We start from the raw sequence: 21,856 nt of genomic DNA on the forward strand, positions 1-21,856 counted from the left end.
AACCTGGTCTGTTGGGTCCGTTTCACAGAGAGATCCTGGAAGTCTCACGCTGTTGATCCTCTGGGTTGAGAAACTCTCTGGTCTGAAGCTGTAAAACCAGTACGTATTCAGTCTGCCTTTTTGATAACTGCTGTGTAAATAAAGATACTGAAATACATTTTTTAGATTTATTTTTTTACTGAATGTGAAGAGTTGACAATACAGACAACAGTGCTACATATTTTCATAGAGATAAGACTAAACAAATGTCATCAAAAACACGAACAGGGAATGTGTACATCCTCTGCACTGAAAAGGCCAGGTCAAAGCAACATAGTGGAAATTGACTTTGGCCTAAAGAGCAGATGACGCTAACTACAGGCAGTGTTTCTTAACCCACACTGGGCCCTCTGGTAATTAGTTAACACCAATGTGATCACGGCCCGTATTCTTAAAGTGTCTCAGAGCTGATCTAGGATCAGGTCGTCCCTGTAATCATTATGATCTAAAAGGAAAAACGACTCCGATGAGACCTGTTATCAATACCACCCAGTTGTCTGACCCAGTGAGGCCCAGTTCTCTTGGGTTGGAGAGAAAGACGGAACATGATGTCTGCTCCTCTCCTCACTCTATTTCTTTCTCCAGGAAGTCAGTCAGCGTGCTGGTCTCCACAGCAACCAGCAGGTACTCCACTCCATCAGCACCCTGAGGGATCATTGGAAAAATTAGTCAATTTCAGGTTGAAGCTGTGTGTGTGTGTGTGTGTGTGTGTGTGTGTGTGTGTGTGTGCGCGTGAGTGTACCTTGCGTGTGCGGATGAGTTTGTGGTCTCTGAACTCTGTGAGCTGGGTACGCAGGGTGAGGTCAGAGTTCACCAGGAAGGCTTCCCGACAACGCTGGTAGAAGTCCTGGAATGACAAGCCTACACACACATACACTTTAAAACAATCACTGTGAAAGGGTTTTAGGAGGGGTAGTGTGTGTGTACCTGTGTAGGAGGGGTAGTGGGTGTGTGTGTGTGTGTGTGAAGGGTTGTAGGAGGGGTAGTGTGTGTGTACCTGTGTATGAAGGGTTGTCTTTGTTCTCCAGTTGAAACTCCACCAGCAGTTTAAAGATGCCCCTGTAGACCAATCACACACCACCATTACACAACCAAATCAAACCTTATCCAAACAGGTGTGTACCTGGCGTTAGCTGTAAGGTGTTAGCCGTAGCGTGTGTACCTGCCGTTAGCTATAAGGTGTTAGCCGTAGCGTGTGTACCTGGTGTTAGCTGTAAGGCGTTAGCCGTAGTGTGTGTACCTGGCGTTAGCTGTAGTGTGTGTACCTGGCGTTACCTGTAAGGTGTTAGCCGTAGCGTGTGTACCTGGCGTTAGCTGTACTGTGTGTACCTGGCGTTACCTGTACTGTGTGTACCTGGCGTTACCTGTAAGGTGTTAGCCGTAGCGTGTGTACCTGGCGTTACCTGTAAGGTGTTAGCCGTAGCGTGTGTACCTGGCGTTACCTGTAAGGTGTTAGCCGTAGAGTGTGTACCTGGTGTTAGCCGTAGCGTGTGTACCTGGCGTTAGCTGTAGCGTGTGTACCTGGCGTTACCTGTAAGGTGTTAGCCGTAGCGTGTGTACCTGGCGTTACCTGTAAGGTGTTAGCCGTAGCGTGTGTACCTGGCGTTACCTGTAAGGTGTTAGCCGTAGAGTGTGTACCTGGTGTTAGCCGTAGCGTGTGTACCTGGCGTTAGCTGTAGCGTGTGTACCTGGTGTTACCTGTAAGGTGTTAGCCGTAGCGTGTGTACCTGGCGTTAGCTGTTAGCCGTAGCGTGTGTACCTGGCGTTAGCTGTTAGCCGTAGCGTGTGTACCTGGCGTTAGCTGTTAGCCGTAGCGTGTGTACCTGGCGTTAGCTGTTAGCCGTAGCGTGTGTACCTGGCGTTAGCTGTTAGCCGTAGCGTGTGTACCTGGCGTTAGCTGTTAGCCGTAGCGTGTGTACCTGGCGTTAGCTGTTAGCCGTAGCGTGTGTACCTGGCGTTAGCTGTTAGCCGTAGCGTGTGTACCTGGCGTTAGCTGTTAGCCGTAGCGTGTGTACCTGGCGTTAGCTGTAAGGTGTTAGCCGTAGCGTGTGTACCTGGCGTTAGCTGTTAGCCGTAGCGTGTGTACCTGGCGTTAGCTGTAAGGTGTTAGCCGTAGCGTGTGTACCTGGCGTTAGCTGTAAGGTGTTAGCCGTAGCGTGCGTACCTGGCGTTAGCCGTAAGGCTGCGCAGGACGTGTGTCAGGGAGGAGAGGGCGAGGGCTCCAGTCTGTTGAACTAGTAGAGAGTTCTCATAGGACGTCTCCTCCACATAACGCTGGAAACACACGCACTCCCACCACAACCAGTTAAACTGACTCAGTTTACACTGGTCCCACACTGCAGGGAGACACACACCTTCATAAACATCTGTGGTAAGACCAAGTAATACAGGACGAATAGACAAACTGCCGTACCGAGCGGTGCGTTGATGTGGTCGATGGAGGCGACAAGGTGCAGGTTGGGTAGTGAGGCCAGTTGGCCCAGTGCATTCTGGGTCTTCCCTCCACGGAGCATGGGACCGTCAATGTTGTGGATCAACAGGTACACATGGAGGTCCGGCTCTGATAAGATACAAACACAGGTCCGTGTATGTTATGGGTCAAGGTCACTGAATGCTACGGGTCAAGGTCACTGAATGCTACGGGTCAAGGTCACTGAATGCTACGGGTCAAGGTCACTGTATGCTACGGGTCAAGGTCACACTGGTCACTGAATGCTACAGGTCAAGGTCACTGAATGCTACGGGTCAAGGTCACTGAATGCTACGGGTCAAGGCCACACTGGTCCCTGTATGCTAGGGGTCAAGGTCTACCCACGTTCTCTGAGGGTGGTGGTGATGTACTGTAGTTGGTCAGCAGGGTTCCGGAACGTTCCTTGGTGTTCTAGAATCTCTGCAGACAGAGCAGTCAGGATCTACAGGACAGGAGGAGAACATCAGAGGGTTGTGTACAGGTGTGTGTGTACAGGTGTGTGTGTTACAGGTGAGTGTGCGTGTACAGGTGTGTGTTATACTGACTGATTTGAGAGAGATGGAAGGGAAGAATCCGTTGACAACCAGGTGTATCTCCTGACAGAGCAGAGACACTCGGAACTCCTCGAGTAAGGCCTTCTTACTGCCCAGTCCGTACAGCAACACACTGTAACCCAGCCTACACACACACACACACATTTAGAACTCCATTCGTAGAGGGGTTATGATACGGTCTAGTGACCTCACTGTGACCTCCACTCGTAGAGGGGTTATGATACGGTCTAGTGACCTCACTGTGACCTCCACTCGTAGAGGGGTTATGATACGGTCTAGTGACCTCACTGTGACCTCCACTTGTAGAGAGGGTTTATGATACGGTCTAGTGACCTCACTGTGACCTCCACTCGTAGAGGGGTTATGATACGGTCTAGTGACCTCACTGTGATCTCCACTCAGAGAGGGGTTATGATACAGTCTAGTAACCTCACTGTGACCTCCACTCGTAGAGAGGGGTTATGATACGGTCTAGTGACCTCACTGTGACCTCCACTTGTAGAGAGGGTTTATGATACGGTCTAGTGACCTCACTGTGACCTCCACTCAGAGGGGTTATGATACGGTCTAGTGACCTCACTGTGACCTCCACTCAGAGGGGTTATGATACGGTCTAGTAACCTCACTGACCTCCACTCGTAGAGAGGGGTTATGATACGGTCTAGTGACCTCACTGTGACCTCCACTCGTAGAGAGGGGTTATGATACGGTCTAGTAACCTCACTGTGACCTCCACTCCGTAGAGAGGGGTCATGATACGGTCTAGTGACCTCACTGTGACCTCCACTCAGAGGGGTTATGATACGGTCTAGTAACCTCCACTCAGAGAGGGGTTATGATACGGTCTAGTAACCTCACTGACCTCCACTCGTAGAGAGGGGTTATGATACGGTCTAGTAACTCACTGACCTCCACTCGTAGAGAGGGGTTATGATACGGTCTAGTAACCTCACTAGTGAGAGAGGTCCTGTATAGTGAGAGGTCCCGCATAGTGAGAGGTCCTGTATAGTGAGAGGTCCTGCATAGTGAGAGGTCCTGCATAGTGAGAGGTCCTGCATAGTGAGAGAGGTCCTGCATAGTGAGAGAGGTCCCGTATAGTGAGAGAGGTCCCGTATAGTGAGAGAGGTCCCGTATAGTGAGAGAGGTCCCGTATAGTGAGAGGTCCCGTATAGTGAGAGGTCCTGCATAGTGAGAGAGGTCCTGCATAGTGAGAGGTCCCGTATAGTGAGAGGTCCTGCATAGTGAGAGAGGTCCTTACTGTAGCTGCAGCATCCACTTGTTGAAGTGTTCATGGTGACTGGAGTGGAGCTTCTCAATCTCTGAAGAATAACATGCCGGTTTCCCTTCTAACAGACGGAACAATGTCTCCTACACACAACAAACATGAATCACGTGGTTTACTTCCATACATCTCCTAGGAGTGTACTCACCCGGTCTAGTTTAGGTGTGTGTACTCACCCGGTCTAGTTTAGGTGTGTGTGTGTACTCACCCGGTCTAGTTTAGGTGTGTGTACTCAACCGGTCTAGTTTAGGTGTGTGTACTCAACCGGTCTAGTTTAGGTGTGTGTGTGTGTGTGTGTACTCACCCGGTCTAGTTTAGGTGTGTGTACTCACCCGGTCTAGTTTAGGTGTGTGTGTGTGTGTACTCACCCGGTCTAGTTTAGGTGTGTGTGTGTACTCACCCGGTCTAGTTTAGGTGTGTGTAGGCGCTGCAGGGTCCGGTCTGATGTCAGGAATTTAGAACTGCCGTGAGCCTCAAAGTATTCCTCGACCAGACTGGCCTAAAACAGAAAGAACTAAGTCATACCAAGACATGCCACCAGAGGTCTCTTCACGGTCCCCATGTCCAGAACAGACTGAGGCACACGGTACTACACAGAGTCAGTACTACACAGAGCCAGTACTACAGAGCCAGTACTACACAGAGCCAGTACTACACAGAGCCAGTACTACACAGAGCCAGTACTACACAGAGCCAGTACTACACAGAGCCAGTACTACACAGAGCCAGTACTACACAGAACAAAGATTTTTGGTCTCATGTTGCATGAACTGAAATTAAAGATTGTAGAAATTTTCCACCAACACAAACAGCTTATTTCCCTCACATGTTGGGCACACACGTGTTTACATCCCTGTTAGTGAGCGTTTCTCCTTCGCCAAGATAATCCAGCCACCTGACAGGGCTGGCATATCAAGAAGCTGATTAAACAGCATGATCATTACACAGCTGCACCTTGTGCTGGGGACAATAAAAGGCCACTCTAAAATGTGCAGTTTTGTCAGACAACACAATGCCACAGACTTGCTGACTGCAGGAATATCCAACAGAGCTGTTGCCAGAGAACTTAATGTTAATTTCGAGAATTTGGTAGTACGTCCAACCGACCTCACAACCGCAGAACACGTGCATGGCGTCGTGTGAGTGAGCAGTTTGCTGATGTCAACGTTGGGAACAGAGTGCCCCAACGTATGGCCAGGCATAAATTACAGACAAACACAATTGCATTTTATCAATGGCAATTTGAATGCACAGAGATACCGTGATGAGATCCTGAGGTCCAATGTTGTGCCATTCATCCGCCGCCATCACCTCATATTTCAGACCCTTTGCTGTGAGACTGTAAATGGAGCTCAGGTGCATCATGTTTCCATGGATCATCCTTGAGATGTTTCTACAACTTGGGGTCCACCGGTGGCCTCCATCATTCTTAAATGGAAGAAGTTTGGAACCACCAAGACTCTTCCTGGAGCTGGCCGCCCGGCCAAACTGAGCAATCAGGGGAGAAGGGCCTTGGTCAAGGAGGTGACCAAGAACCCGATGGTCACTGGCAGAGCTCTAAAGATCCTCTGTGGAGATGGGAGAACCTTCCAGAAGGACAACCATCTCTGCAGCCCTCCACCAATCAGGCCTTTATGGTAGAGTGGCCAGACAGAAGCCACTCCTCAGTAAAAGGCACATGACAGCCCACTTGGAGTTTGCCAAAAGGCACCTAAAAGACTCTGACCATGATCTGGAAGGAACAAGATTCTCTAGTCTGATGAAACCAAGATTGAACTCTTTGGCCTGAATGCCAAGTGTCACGTCTGGAGGAAACCTGGCACCATCTCTATGGTGAAGCAGCATCATGCTGTGGGGATGTTTTTCAGAGGCAGGGACTGGGAGACTAGTCAGGATAGAGGGAAAGATGAGGAGGAAAGTAGAGAGAGATCCTTGAGATCATTGATGAAAATCTGCTCTAGAGCGCTCAGGAGCTCAGACTGGGGTCAAGGTTCCCCTTCCAACAGGACAACGATCCTAAGCACACAGCCAAAACAATGCAGGAGTGGTTGCGGGACAAGTCTCTGAATGTCCTTGAGTGGCCCAGCCAGAGCCTGGACTTGAACCCGATCGAACATCTCTGGAGAGACCTGAGAATAGCTGTGCAGCGAAGCTCCCCATCAAACCTGACAGAGCTTGAGAGGATCTGCAGAGAAGAGAGGGAAACTCCACAAATACAGGTGTGCCAAGCTTGTAGCGTCGTACCCAAGAAGACTCGAGGCTGTAATCACTGCCAAAGGTGCTTCAACAAAGTACTGAGTAAAGGGTCTGAATATGTATATGAATGTGATATTATTGTTTGTGTGTAGATTTATGAGGGAAAAAAACAATTGAATCAATTTTAGAACAAGGTTGTAACTTAATGTGGAAAAAGTCAAGGGGTCTGAATCCTTTCCGAATGCACTGTAAGTGCCTTAATGTCTTTGGACCCCAGGAAGAGTAGCTGCTGCCTTGGCAGGAACTAATGGGGATCCATAATAAACCCCAGGAAGAGTAGCTGCTGCCTTGGCAGGAACTAATGGGGATCCATAATAAACCCCAGGAAGAGTAGCTGCTGCCTTGGCAGGAACTAATGGGGATCCATAATAAACCCCAGGAAGAGTAGCTGCTGCCTTGACAGGAACTAATGGGGATCCATAATAAACCCCAGGAAGAGTAGCTGCTGCCTTGGCAGGAACTAATGGGGATCCATAATAAACCCCAGGAAGAGTAGCTGCTGCCTTGGCAGGAACTAATGGGGATCCATAATAAAAACAAATCTTGCTGACTGACTAACCTGGCTGGGTGGATCTGGGTGACTAACCCGGCAGGGTGGATCTGGGTGACTAACCCGGCTGGGTGGATCTGGGTGACTAACCCGGCAGGGTGGTTCTGGGTGACTAACCCGGCAGGGTGGATCTGGGTGACTAACCTGGCTGGGTGGATCTGGGTGACTAACCTGGCTGGGTGGATCTGGGTGACTAACCCGGCTGGGTGGATCTGGGTGACTAACCCGGCTGGGTGGATCTGGGTGACTAACCCGGCTGGGTGGATCTGGGTGACTAACCCGGCTGGGTGGATCTGGGTGACTAACCTGGCTGGGTGGATCTGGGTGACTAACCCGGCAGGGTGGATCTGGGTGACTAACCCAGCTGGGTGGATCTGGGTGACTAACCCGGCAGGGTGGTTCTGGGTGACTAACCCGGCAGGGTGGTTCTGGCTGAGCAACCCGGCAGGGTGGTTCTGGCTGAGCAACCCGGCAGGGTGGTTCTGGCTGAGCAACCCGGCAGGGTGGTTCTGGCTGAGCAACCCGGCAGGGTGGTTCTGGCTGAGCAACCCGGCAGGGTGGGTCTGGGTGATTAACCTGGCAGGGTGGATCTGGGTGACTAACCTGGCAGGGTGGTTCTGGGTGACTAACCTGGCAGGGTGGTTGTGGGTGATTAACCTGGCAGGGTGGATCTGGGTGACTAACCTGGCAGGGTGGATCTGGGTGATTAACCTGGCAGGGTGGATCTGGGTGATTAACCTGGCAGGGTGGTTGTGGGTGACTAACCTGGCAGGGTGGATCTGGGTGATTAACCTGGCAGGGTGGATCTGGGTGACTAACCTGGCAGGGTGGTTCTGGGGCGGTCTTGCTCTTCTTAGCAGGTGTCTTATAGAGAGCTGTGGCTGAAGGCTTACTGGGTGTGCTGGACTGATTCACTCTGTCCTCCTCTCTCTTCCCCTTATCATCTTCATCATCCTCCTCCTCTCCAGAGTCAGAGGGAGAGAGCTCGCTGTCGCTGTCGGACCTCAGGCTGGGAGCTAACAGACAGACAGACCTTAGTTTAATACACTAAACAAAGACAGAAACGCAACATGCAACAATTTCAGAGAGCTACAGTTCATATGAGGAAAGTCAATTTAAATTCATGAGGCCCTAATCTATGGATTTCACATGACTGGGAATACAGATCTGCATCTGTTGGTCACAGATACCTTAATAAAGAGGTAGGGTGTGGATCAGAACCAGTCAGTATCTGGTGTGACCATTTTCCTAATGCAGCACGACATCTCCTTCACATAGAGTTGATCAGGCTGTTGATTGTGGCCTGTGGAATGTTGTCCCATTCCTCTTCAATGGCTGAGCGAAGTTGCTGGATATTGGCGGGAACTGGAACACGCTGTCGTACACGTTGATCCAGAGCATCCCAAACATGCTCAATATGTGACATGTCTGGTGAGTATGCAGACCATGGAAGAACTAGGACATTTACAGCTTCCAGGAATTGTGTACAGATCCTTGTGACATGGGGCTGTACATTATCATGCTGAAACATGAGGTGATGGTGGCGGATGAATGGCACGACAATGGGATCTCATCACAGTATCTCTAACATTCAAATTGCCATCAATAAAATGCAGTTGTGTTAGTTGTCCGTAGCTTATGCCTGCCCATACTATAATCCCATAGTGGGGCACTCTGTTCACAGTGTTGACATCAGTAAACATACGGTTGTGTGGCCGGTTGGATGTACTGCCAAATTCTCTAAAACGATGATGGAGGCGGTTTATAGTAGAGATATTTATATAAAATTCTCTGGCAACAGCTCTGGTGGACATTTCTGCAGTCAGCATGCCAATTGCACGCTCCCTCAACTTGAGACATCTGCGGCATTGTTTTATGGGACGTTGTTTTACTGTCCCCAGCACAAGGTGCACCTGTGTAATGATCGTGTTTAATCAGCTTCTTGATATGCCAAACCTGTGAGGTAGATGGATTATCTTGGCAAAGGAGAAATGCTAACTAACAGGGATGTAAACAAATTTGTGCACAAAATGTGAGAGTAATAAGGTTTGGAAAATTTCTGGGATCTTTTATTTCAGCTCATGAAACATGGGACCAACACTTTATATGTTGTGTTTATATTTTTGTTCTGTGTAGTCACGGTTAAAAGAGTTTATTGAATGTCCCAAACATTTAGTTACAACGTCAGTAGCCGATTGTTTGTTTCCCACCTGAGAGTCTCTTCCTCAGTCTGTGGGGCGTTGTGGAAACAAACTGCACCTTCCTGCCCTGAGAGGAAACAGGAAGTAACACAGGTCACACCTCAGCACTGGGCACCAATATAGTCTATGAAAGGTCAGGTGACAACTGGCTACATCTGTTCTCTCCAATACTCACCTTCTGAGGAGTCCTGTTCTCACTCACATCTAGAGATGGGGAGAACACAGAGAAAATGGACAGCATCCACCTGATCACACATTAGTTATCACACCTACTCATTCAAGCATTTCTTTTCTACATTGTAGAATAATAGTGAAGACATCAAAACTATGAAATAACACATATGGAATCATGTAGTAAGCAACAACAACAAAGAGTTAAATCAAAATATTGTATAAATAAGATATTTGAGGTTCTTCAAAGTAGACACCCTTTGCCTTTGACAACTTTGCACACTCTTGCCATTCTCTCAACCAGCTTCATGAGGTAGTCACCTGGAATGCATTTCAATTAAAGGTGTGCCTTGTTACAAGTTTATTTGTGGAATTTCTTTCCTTCTTAATGTGTTTGAGCCAATCAGTTGTGTTGTGACAAGGAAGGGGTGGTATATAGAAGATGGTATTTTACCAAACAGGGACAATATTATGGCAAGAACAGCTCAAATAAGCAAAGAAAAACGACAGTTCATAAGTCAGTCAAGAAGGAAAGTTTCTCCAAGTGCAGTCGCAAAAACCACCAAGCGCTATGATAAAACTGGCTCTCATGAGGACCACCACAGGAAAGACCCAGAGTTACCTCTGCTGCAGAGGATAAGTTCAGAAATTACAGCCCAAATAAATTCTTCAGAGTTCAAGTAACAGACACATCTCAGCATCAACTGTTTAGAGGAGACTGCGTGAATCAGGCCTTCATGGTTGAATTGCTGCAAAGAAACCACTACTACAGGACACAAATAATAAGAAGAGACTTTCTTGGGACGAGCAATGGACTAATTAGACCGGTGGAAATCTGTCCTTTGGTCTGATGAGTCCAAATTGGAGATTTCTGGTTCCAACCGCTGTGTCTTTGTGAGACGCAGAGTAGGTGAATGGATGGTCTCCGTATGTGTGGTTCCCACCATGAAGCATGGAGTAGGAGGTGTGATGGTGCTTTGCTAGTGACACGGTCTAGTTTAATTCAGAATTCAAGGAACACAACTTCTTATGGCTGCAGGGGCAGTATTGAGTAGCTTGGATGAAAGGTGCCCAGAATAAACGGCCTGCTCCTTAGTCCCAGTTGCTAATATATGCATATTATTATTAGTATTGGATAGAAAACACTCTGAAATTTCTAAAACTGTTTGAATGATGTCTGTGAGTATAACAGAACTCATATGGCAGGCAAAAATCTGAGAAGAAATCCAAACAGGAAGTGGGAAATCTGATGTTGGTCGATTTTCAACCCAGCCCCTATTGAATACACTAGATGTCAACCGTCTTTAGAAACTTGAATGAGGCTTCTACTGTGATGTGGGGCTGAATGAGAGCTGAATGAGTCAGGTGTCTGGCAGAGAGCCAGGTCCTGGTCATGCGCAATTCACATGATAGCGACCTGCGTTCCATTGCTTCTCTACAGACAAAGGAACATTATTGAAGATTTATGATAAAAACATCCTAAAGATTGATTCTATACTTAGTTTGAAAATGTTTCTACGACCTGTAATATAACTACGTTTTTGTCCGACGTAAACCTGCACGAGCGTTTGGATTTGTGTACCTAACGCCCTAACAAAAGTAGCTACTTGGACATAAATAATGGACATTATCGAACAAATCAAACATTTGTTGTGGAACTAGGATTCCTGGGAGTGCATTCTGATGAAGATCATCAAAGGGAATATTTAATGTGATTTCTGATTTCTGTTGACTCCAACATGGCGGATAATTGTATTTGTTTTCTGAGCGCTGTTTTACGATTATTAGTCTCAGATTATTGCATGGTTTTCTTTTTCCGGTAAGCTTTTTTTTAATCTGACACAGCGGTTGCATTAAGGAGAGGTATATCTACTTTTCCATGTCTAACAATTGTATTTTCATCGACATTTATAATGAGTATTTCTGTAAAATGATGTGGCTCTCTGCAATATCATCGGATGTTTTTGGAACTAGTGAACGCAACTCGCCAATGTATACTGAGATGTTTTTATATAAATATTAACTTTATCAAACAAAACATACATGTATTGTGTAACATGAAGTCCTATGAGTGTCATCTGATGAAGATCATCAAACGTTAGCGATTCATTTTCTCTCTATTTGTGCTTTTTGTGACTCCTCTCTTTGGCTGGAAAAATGGCTGTGTTTTTCTGTGGCATGGTGGTGACCTAACATAATCGTTTGTGGTGCTTTCGCTGTAAAGCCTATTTGAAATCGGACACTGTGGTGGGATTAACAACAAGATTACCTTTAAAACGGTATAAGATACATGTATGTTTGAGGAATTTTAATTAGAAGAGTTCTGTTTTGAATTTGGCGCCCTGCACTTTCACTGGCTGTTGTCATATCATCCCGTTAACGGGATTGCAGCCATAAGACCCAGTATGGCTACCACAGCATTCAGCAGCGATACGCCATCCCATCTAGTTTGGGCTTAGTGGGTCTATCATTTGTTTTTCAACAGGACTATGACCCAACACACCTCCAGGCTGTCTAAGGACTATTTGACCAAGAAGGAGAGTGATGAGTGCTGCATCAGATGACCTGGCCTCCACAATCACCAGACCTCACCAGACCTCAACCCAATTGAAGAAGTTTTAAGGAGCCTTTTGGTCCTTGCCAGCAAGTCCCTCTCATGGCAAGAACAGCTCAAATAAACTACTTTACTTTACTAACTAACTAACTAACTACTTTACTTTACGACGTGAAGGTCAATCAATCTGGAAAAAGTCCAGAACTTTGAAGGTTTCTTCAAGTGCAGTCGCAAAAACCATCAAGCACTATGATGAAACTGGCTCTCATGAGGACCGCCACAGGAAAGGAAGACCCAGCGTTACCTCTGCTGCAGAGGACACGTTCATCAGCGTTACCAACCTCAGAAATTGCAGCCCAAATAAATGCTTCACAGAGTTCAAGTAACAGACACATCTCAACATCAACTGTTCAAAGGAGACTACGTGAATCAGGCCTTCATGGTGAAATTGCTGATTTTTGGTTCCTACCGCTGTCTTTGTGAGACGCAGAGTAGGTGAATGGATGATCTTCACATCTGTGGTTCCCACCGTGAAGCATGGAGGAGGTGGTGTGATGGTGAGCGGGTGCTTTGCTGGTGACACAGTCAGTGATTTATTTAGAATTCAAGGCACACTTAACCATGACTACCACAGCATTCTGCAGCGATACACCATCCCATCTAGTTTGCGCTTAGTGGAACCATCATTTGTTTTTCAACAGGACAGTGACCCAACAGACCTCCAGACTGTGTAAGGACTATTTGACCAAGAAGGAGAGTGATGAGTGCTGCATCAGATGACCTGGCCTCCACAATCACCTGACCTCAACCCAATTGAGATGGTTTGGGATGAGTTGGACCGCAGTGAAGGAAAAGCAGCCAACAAGTGCTCAGCATATGTGGGAACTACTTGAAGACTGTTGAAATAGCATTCCTCATGAAGCTGGTTGAGAGAATGCCAAGAGTGTGCAAAGCTGCAATCAAGGCTACTTTGAAGAATCTCAAATATAAAATATATTTTGATTTGTTAACACTTTTTTGGTTACTACATGATTCCATGTGTTATTTCATAGTTTTGATGTCTTCATCATTAGTCTACAATGTAGAAAATAATACAAAATAAAGGAAAACCCTGGAATGAGTAGGTGTGTCCAAACTTTTGACTAGTACTGTATATCAAATTCAATTGTGTTGGTCACATCCAGAGATATAGAGATGGGCGAGGATGAGAGAATGGGAAGGAAGAGATGGGCGAGGATGAGAGAACGGGAAGGAAGAGATGGACAGGAACGAGGATGAGAGAACGGGAAGGAAGAGATGGATGAGAGAACGGGAAGGAATAGATGGACAGGAACGAGGATGAGAGAACGGGAAGTAAGAGATGGACGAGGATGAGAGAACGGGAAGGAAGAGATGGACGAGGATGAGAGAACGGGAAGGAAGAGATGGACGAGGATGAGAGAACGGGAAGGAAGAGATGGACGAGGATGAGAGAACGGGAAGGAAGAGATGGACGAGGATGAGAGAACGGGAAGGAAGAGATGAACGAGGATGAGAGAACGGGAAGGAAGAGATGGACGAGAACGAGGATGAGAGAACGGGAAGGAAGAGATGGACAGGAACGAGGATGAGAGAACGGGAAGGAAGAGATGGACGAGGACGAGAGAACGGGAAGGAAGAGATGGACGAGGACGAGAGAACGGGAAGGAAGAGATGGACGAGGACGAGAGAACGGGAAGGAAGAGATGAACAAGGACGAGAGAACGGGAAGGAAGAGATGAACGAGGACGAGAGCACGGGAAGGAAGAGATGAACGAGGACGAGAGAACGGGAAGGAAGAGATGGATGAGAACGAGGATGAGAGAACGGGAAGGAAGAGATGGATGAGAACGAGGATGAGAGAACGGGAAGGAAGAGATGGATGAGAACGAGGATGAGAGAACGGGAAGGAAGAGATGGACGAGAACGAGGATGAGAGAACGGGAAGGAAGAGATGGACGAGGATGAGAGAACGGTAAGGAAGAGATGGACGAGGATGAGAGAACGGGAAGGAAGAGATGGATGAGAACGAGGATGAGAGAATGGGAAGGAAGAGATGGATGAGGATGAGAGAACGGGAAGGAAGAGATGGACGAGAACGAGGATGAGAGAACGGGAAGGAAGAGATGGATGAAAGAGGGACTCACTGCAGCCATTGTGGGCGGGGCCAGAAGGGTCAGGTGTTGTTCTGAAGGTCACACTCCTCGTTGGGGTCCGAGCCAGCTCAGACGCTACACACACACACACACACACACACAGAGAGTGATTACTCTACGAGCCAGAGAGACCAGACAAGAAGAGGCGAAGCGAGCGGCTTCACACTGCCCAAAATCTGCCCACGAAAATAAGATAACTATGAGTGTTGAATTTGATGAACAAAAAATGTGCTGCGTGAGGCTTATCTGACCTCATAGAGTTTGGTAATGGGTAGGTTGTTACCAGTGTACTGATATCTGACCTCATAGAGTTTGGTAATGGGTAGGTTGTTACCAGTGTACTGATATCTGACCTCATAGAGTTTGGTAATGGGTAGGTTGTTACCAGTGTACTGATATCTGACCTCATAGAGTTTGGTAATGGGTAGGTTGTTACCAGTGTACTGATATCTGACCTCATAGAGGCTTCCATCTCTGAGGTCATGTATTTCCTGTTAAAGCAGTGACTCAACTATGTTGTCAATATGATAAGGTTTGGAGAGACTTACCCATCTGGGCCATCCTGTTGGAGCGTTTGACCGTCTGAAAGCTGAACACTGATGCCCCTCCTCCTGCTGCTGCTGTTACACACTCCTCCCCCTCTTCAGACAGGACACAGTCAGACAGGACACAGTCAGAGACTCCCCACACACAGTCAGAGACTCCCCACACACAGTCAGAGACTCCCCACACACAGTCAGAGACTCCCCACACAGTCAGAGACTCCCCACACAGTCAGACAGGACACAGACAGTCAGACAGGACACAGACAGACAGGACACAGCCAGGCAGGACACACACACACAGCCAGGCAGGACACACACACACAGCCAGGCAGGACACACACACACAGCCAGGCAGGACACACACACACAGCCAGGCAGGACACACACACACAGCCAGGCAGGACACACACACACAGCCAGGCAGGACACACACACACAGCCAGGCAGGACACACACACACAGCCAGGCAGGACACACACACACAGCCAGGCAGGACACACACACACAGCCAGGCAGGACACACACACACAGCCAGGCAGGACACACACACACAGCCAGGCAGGACACACACACACAGCCAGGCAGGACACACACACACACAGCCAGGCAGGACACACACACAGCCAGGCAGGACACACACACACAGCCAGGCAGGACACACACACACAGCCAGGCAGGACAACACACACAGCCAGGCAGGACAACACACACAGCCAGGCAGGACACATATGCACAGTCAGTAGGGCTGTTCGTCATGTCCGACCGACACACACCGTCTGTTCCGAGGACCTGGACATAGTGCAGCTCACTAAGGCCTGCCTCATCCTCTCTACCGCTCCTCTCTGCTTCACTCCTCAGAGTCACCAGCCTCTGCACACTGCTGCCCTGCACATCTACACACACAGCAAAACCAACAAATTAGTCAGCAGTAGTGTGTGTCTTTGTGATGGTGTGTGTGTGTGGGTGTCTTTGTGATTGTGTGTGTGTGGGTCTTTGTGATGGTGTGTGTGGGTCTTTGTGATGGTGTGTGTGGGTCTTTGTGATGGTGTGTGTGAGTCTGATTCTTACCTTGTTGTTTGTCCACCATGTGTTCCAGTGCATCTCCGTCACCCACAAACCTCACCTCCAATATACTCATACTGCACAGAAACACACGTTCATCACCACACCACTTCCAACACACTGTCATGCTGATCATCATCACTACTACCTACAACACTCATATGGAGATCGGAGCTCTTATGATGCCGAGGTCAAAACAACTGGAAACTCGGAAATGGGAACTTGAAAATCTCCAACTTCCGTGCATTCCAGACAACTGGGAAAACAAGCTCCGACAGAGAAAAGTCATTTTGAACGGTCATCCAACTCGGAATCTCGGGCCTCTTTCTAGAGCTCCGAACCTGAAGATCACTGACGTAATGATTTGACCTCGTATTTTTCCGAGTTCCCAGATGTTTTGAACGAGGAAATATTACACAGAATCAAACACGCGCTATCGTTAGCTAGCTAATGAAGAAATATACCACGAAAAGCAGGGACTTGCCTGGCTGCTGTTTTTAACCACCCGTTATCGCGCACGTTTGTAGAAGACACAATTATATATATATATTTTTTTTTTAAATGACAAATATTAACTACTACACTGAGTCAAGTTAGAAACGTCTACAAAGTGCGCGCAGCTTGAAAGATCTTTGACAGATTTCCGCGGGCCAGCCTGCAAGTTTTTAAACCACGTGTTGAGTCAAAGGTCGTCGGTTTAGTTTAAACCAATCAGAAGGCATAATTCTGTAAAACATCACTTCCCAAGATGCTTGGCGCGCAGCTACGCCAGAGATGCATTAGAAAGGAGGAGAAGGTGCTCTTTGAGGCACGGCGTTAAGATGGCGGAAGCCGATGTGTTGTTTTTGAAGATGAAAAAAGTAAATCGAATACAGTTTTATTGACAACGATGAGTGGACAACAGTGAAGTCCAAGAAAGAAACCAAAAAGGCTAAAATTGTTGTGGCAAATCAAATGTCATTAGTCACATGCGCAGAATACAACAGGGCTTAAATGGCTTTAAGACTTAAATTTGAAAACAAAGTATTGCCTATTTAAGAAAAAGTATTGCCTATTTAGCTTATTTAATGAAACCCTGGCTGGCTTTTGATGTCCTAGGTCAGGGCTCTCCAACCCTGTTCCTGGAGAGCTACCTACCTTCCTGTATGTTTCTGCACCAACCCCAGTTGTAACTAACCTGATTCAGTTGATCAACTGGCTAATTATTTAATCAGATGAGCTAGATCAGGGTTGGAGTGAAAACCTACAGGAGGGTATCACTCCAGGAACAGGGTTGGAGTTAAAACCTACAGAAGGGTCTCTCTCCAGGAACAGGGTTGGAGTTAACCTACAGGAGGGTCTCTCTCCAGGAACAGGGTTGGAGTGAAAACCTACAGGAGGGTATCTCTCCAGGAACAGGGTTGGAGTGAAAACCTACAGAAGGGTGTCTCTCCAGGAACAGGGTTAGAGTGAAAACCTACAGACGGGTGTCTCTCCAGGAACAGGGTTAGAGAGCCCTGTCCGAGGCAATAGATCACAAAGCAGCATCCCTTCTGTAGGTTTTCACTCCAACCCTGTTCCTGGAGAGACATCATCCCCGCTAAACTTTTTGGAAATGTCAAGTTCCCTTTCTCATCCATAAACACAGTCAAGTGAAAATACGATTCAGCAGCTGAAATCAGCAGGATGTGGGACAATGTTATCAGGAAGGACATCTACCATTGATGGATCACTAAAATAATGATTATGCTCACCAGTGGTGATTTTAGCATGTAAATCTTGGGGGGGAAAACTCAACCTTTTGTTGTTGTTGAAGCATGCCAGCAAAGCCACTCCACAACACAATACTAAATAATACATTAATTGCAATATAAGGGTGACAAACAGTTCCCACACACAGTCCCAACACCAGAGCTTTCTTTTCAGCCCCATTGTCACGTCCTGACCTTAGTTCCTTTTTTATGTCTCTGTTTTAGTTTGTTCAGGGCGTGAGTTGGGGTGGGCATTCTATGTTTTTGTTCTATGTTTTGTATTTCTGCTTTTGGCCTGGTGTGGTTCCCAATCAGAGGCAGCTGTCAATTGTTGTCTCTGATTGAGAACCATATTTAGGTAGCCTGTGTTCCCACTATGATTGGTGGGTAGTTGTTTTCTGTCTATGTCCCAGACAGGACTGTTTAGTTTTGTTATTTTTGTTCTAGTGTTCAGTGTCATTAAAAGATCATGAACACGTACCACCACGCTGCATCTTGGTCCTCTCCTTCTTCACCTATGACGATCGTTACACCCATGGAGTGAATTCTTACCACTGCTACACCTGGCTGTCAGTGGAGCCTTGTCTGGCAGCGAAACAGTTCATTCAGCCTCATTTACTGCCTTTAAAAAAAACCATAGCTGATATTTATTTTTTTATTTTACCTTTATTTAACCAGGTAGGCAAGTTGAGAACAAGTTCTCATTTACAATTGCGACCTGGCCAAGATAAAGCAAAGCAGTTTGACAGATACAACGACACAGAGTTACACATGGAGTAAAACAAACATACAGTCAATAATAAAGTATAAACAAGTCTATATACAATGTGAGCAAATGAGGTGAGAAGGGAGGTAAAGGCAAAAAAAGGCCTTGGTGGCAAGGTAAATACAATATAGCAAGTAAAACACTGGAATTGTAGTTTTGCAATGGAAGAATGTGCAAAGTAGAAATAAAAATAATGGGGTGCAAAGGAGCAAAATAAATAAATAAATTAAATACAGTTGGGAAAGAGGTAGTTGATAGGGCTAAATTATAGGTGGGCTATGTACAGGTGCAGTAATCTGTGAGCTGCTCTGACAGTTGGTGCTTAAAGCTAGTGAGGGAGATAAGTGTTTCCAGTTTCAGAGATTTTTGTAGTTCATTCCAGTCATTGGCAGCAGAGAACTGGAAAGAGAGACGGCCAAAGAAAGAATTGGTTTTGGGGGTGACCAGAGAGATATACCTGCTGGAGCGTGTGCTACAGGTGGGAGATGCTATGGTGACCAGCGAGCTGAGATAAGGGGGGACTTTACCTAGCAGGGTCTTGTAGATGACATGGAGCCAGTGGGTTTGGCGACGAGTATGAAGCGAGGGCCAGCCAACGAGAGCGTACAGGTCGCAATGGTGGGTAGTATATGGGGCTTTGGTGACAAAACGGATTGCACTGTGATAGACTGCATCCAATTTGTTGAGTAGGGTATTGGAGGCTATTTTGTAAATTACATCGCCAAAGTCGAGGATTGGTAGGATGGTCAGTTTTACAAGGGTATGTTTGGCAGCATGAGTGAAGGATGCTTTGTTGCGAAATAGGAAGCCAATTCTAGATTTAACTTTGGATTGGAGATGTTTGATATGGGTCTGGAAGGAGAGTTTACAGTCTAACCAGACACCTAAGTATTTGTAGTTGTCCACGTATTCTAAGTCAGAGCCGTCCAGAGTAGTGATGTTGGACAGGCGGGTAGGTGCAGGTAGTGATCGGTTGAAGAGCATGCATTTAGTTTTACTTGTATTTAAGAGCAATTGGAGGCCACGGAAGGAGAGTTGTATGGCATTGAAGCTTGCCTGGAGGGTTGTTAACACAGTGTCCAAAGAAGGGCCGGAAGTATACAGAATGGTGTCGTCTGCGTAGAGGTGGATCAGAGACTCACCAGCAGCAAGAGCGACCTCATTGATGTATACAGAGAAGAGAGTCGGTCCAAGAATTGAACCCTGTGGCACCCCCATATAGACTGCCAGAGGTCCGGACAACAGACCCTCAGATTTGACACACTGAACTCTATCAGAGAAGTAGTTGGTGAACCAGGCGAGGCAATCATTTGAGAAACCAAGGCTGTTGAGTCTGCCGATGAGGATGTGGTGATTGACAGAGTCGAAAGCCTTGGCCAGATCAATGAATACGGCTGCACAGTAATGTTTCTTATCGATGGCGGTTAAGATATCGTTTAGGACCTTGAGCGTGGCTGAGGTGCACCCATGACCAGCTCTGAAACCAGATTGCATAGCAGAGAAGGTATGGTGAGATTCAAAATGGTCGGTAATCTGTTTGTTGACTTGGCTTTCGAAGACCTTAGAAAGGCATGGTAGGATAGATATAGGTCTGTAGCAGTTTGGGTCAAGAGTGTCCCCCCCTTTGAAGAGGGGGATGACCGCAGCTGCTTTCCAATCTTTGGGAATCTCAGAGGACACGAAAGAGAGGTTGAACAGGCTAGTAATAGGGGTGGCAACAATTTCGGCAGATAATTTTAGAAAGAAAGGGTCCAGATTGTCTAGCCCGGCTGATTTGTAGGGGTCCAGATTTTGCAGCTCTTTCAGAACATCAGCTGAATGGATTTGGGAGAAGGAGAAATGGGGAAGGCTTGGGCGAGTTGCTGTTGGGGGTGCAGTGCTGTTGACAGGGGTAGGAGTAGCCAGGTGGAAAGCATGGCCAGCAGTAGAAAAATGCTTATTGAAATTTTCAATTATGGTGGATTTATCAGTGGTGACAGTGTTTCCTATCTTCAGTGCAGTGGGCACATGGACTTTACAGTGTCTGTGTTTGACTTGCTTAGATAAATGTGGTTTCTACTGACAATTGAGATGTACAAACTATGGCATAAAGGGACAACAAGCAGATAAGAGGCAATCCAATGATAATGAGTGAGCTAAGACGGATGTAGGCAATATAATTATTTGTTCAGCACTCTTGAAATGTACAGCGACAGAATTCATAACATGGGCCGTTTTCATAGTATTCTCCCTGTACACTGATTCAGAACCATAGGATAAATAAAGGGGGCATATAAGCAGACAATGAAAGCTCTTACAATATTCAATGATTACATTTCTTTAAAACAGGCTATATGCTACGTGTGCACCACCAAGTCAGAACAGTAGGCGGAATTATGAGGGGGTAAGGGACCAAATTGTTAGGGTGAGGCACATGGGCTACTAACAGCTTACTACACAACATAAATGTAGTGTTACTTTCCTAGCGACAGTATATATCTCCCTGGCATATTAAATAATTTATGCAGCAGCATACAATACATTTTCGGACTCATCGTTGTTGTGCTGTGCTCACTTGAACAGGAAGGTGGCTCAGCGATCCTTCTTGTGGGAACATTTAGTATTTTTTGCAGTGTTTAAAACATTGTTTGAAAACTGATATGTGACACCTATTAATGCAAAAATAACATGCTAAACAGGTGGGGCTCTGCCCCTCCTGCCCTGAATGACTGGTCGCCACTGAGGATCACGGTTCATCGGTTTAAATATTATGGGGGGGACCTATAGCCTACATTTAGCAGCATGAGTTTTCAGTGTTGTGTACTATCATCTAGACAGGAAGTTGAAATTAATTAAATATCGTCACGCCTACAATAAAAACCTACAGGCTTCCATCATGAGTCAAAAAAATAATTACAGGGGGCAGTTTGGAAAAACGAATCCTGTGTGAATCTTCCTCTGGAATAATGCACATGCTTGGATAATAATGACATAACCAACATCTCTAGTAGTCCAAATAAGGCTATAACATGGCAAATAGGTTTATCAGAATAGAGTGCACAGCATTTATTTTATTTCACCTTTATTTAACCAGGTCGGCTAGTTGAGAACAAGTTCTCATTCACAACTGCGACCTGGCCCAGATAAAGCGTAGTAATTCGACACATACAACAACACAGAGTTACACATGGAGTAAAACAAACATACAGTCAATAATACAGTAGAACAAAAGAAAACAAAAAGTCTATATACAGTGAGTGCAAATGAGGTAAGTTAAGGAAATAAATAGGCCATGGTGGCGAAGTAATTACACTATAGCAATTAAACACTGGAATGGTAGATCGGCAGAAGATGAATGTGCAGGTAGAGATACTGGGGTGCAAAGGAGCAAAATAAATAAATAAATACCAGTATGGGGATGAGGTAGGTAGATAGATGGGCTGTTTACAGATAGGCTACGTACAGGTGCAGTGATCTGTAAACTGCTCTGATAGCTGGTGCTTAAAGCTAGTGAGGGAGATGT

The 21,856-nt window shown here is 46.6% G+C and overlaps 1 protein-coding gene and 1 long non-coding RNA gene across 2 annotated transcripts; one reads left to right on the plus strand and one right to left on the minus strand.

Annotated features, from left to right (window-relative positions):
• Positions 1-550: 550 nt before the first annotated feature.
• On the minus strand, positions 551-16,547 carry orc2 (origin recognition complex, subunit 2). Its single transcript, XM_036986782.2, has 17 exons — positions 16,343-16,547; positions 15,865-15,935; positions 15,570-15,689; positions 14,800-14,892; positions 14,243-14,326; positions 9,528-9,556; positions 9,362-9,419; positions 7,971-8,167; positions 4,746-4,844; positions 4,322-4,431; positions 3,055-3,187; positions 2,855-2,951; positions 2,453-2,599; positions 2,204-2,375; positions 1,037-1,098; positions 782-900; positions 551-684 (listed from the first exon to the last, which is right to left on the minus strand). The coding sequence occupies exons 2-17, from the start codon at positions 15,932-15,934 to the stop codon at positions 604-606; spliced, it is 1,671 nt and encodes a 556-aa protein (XP_036842677.1). The 5' UTR covers position 15,935; positions 16,343-16,547; the 3' UTR covers positions 551-603.
• Positions 4,089-4,739, plus strand: LOC149982187 (uncharacterized). The gene is made up of 3 exons (XR_016482721.1): positions 4,089-4,150; positions 4,242-4,633; positions 4,664-4,739. It is a non-coding gene; the product is annotated as an uncharacterized LOC149982187 (long non-coding RNA).
• Positions 16,548-21,856: the final 5,309 nt, after the last annotated feature.

The sequence above is a fragment of the Oncorhynchus mykiss genome, chromosome 8, assembly GCF_057628025.1.
Source record: "Oncorhynchus mykiss isolate SJ-2025 chromosome 8, ASM5762802v1, whole genome shotgun sequence".
In the NCBI taxonomy this organism is placed as follows: domain Eukaryota; kingdom Metazoa; phylum Chordata; class Actinopteri; order Salmoniformes; family Salmonidae; genus Oncorhynchus; species Oncorhynchus mykiss.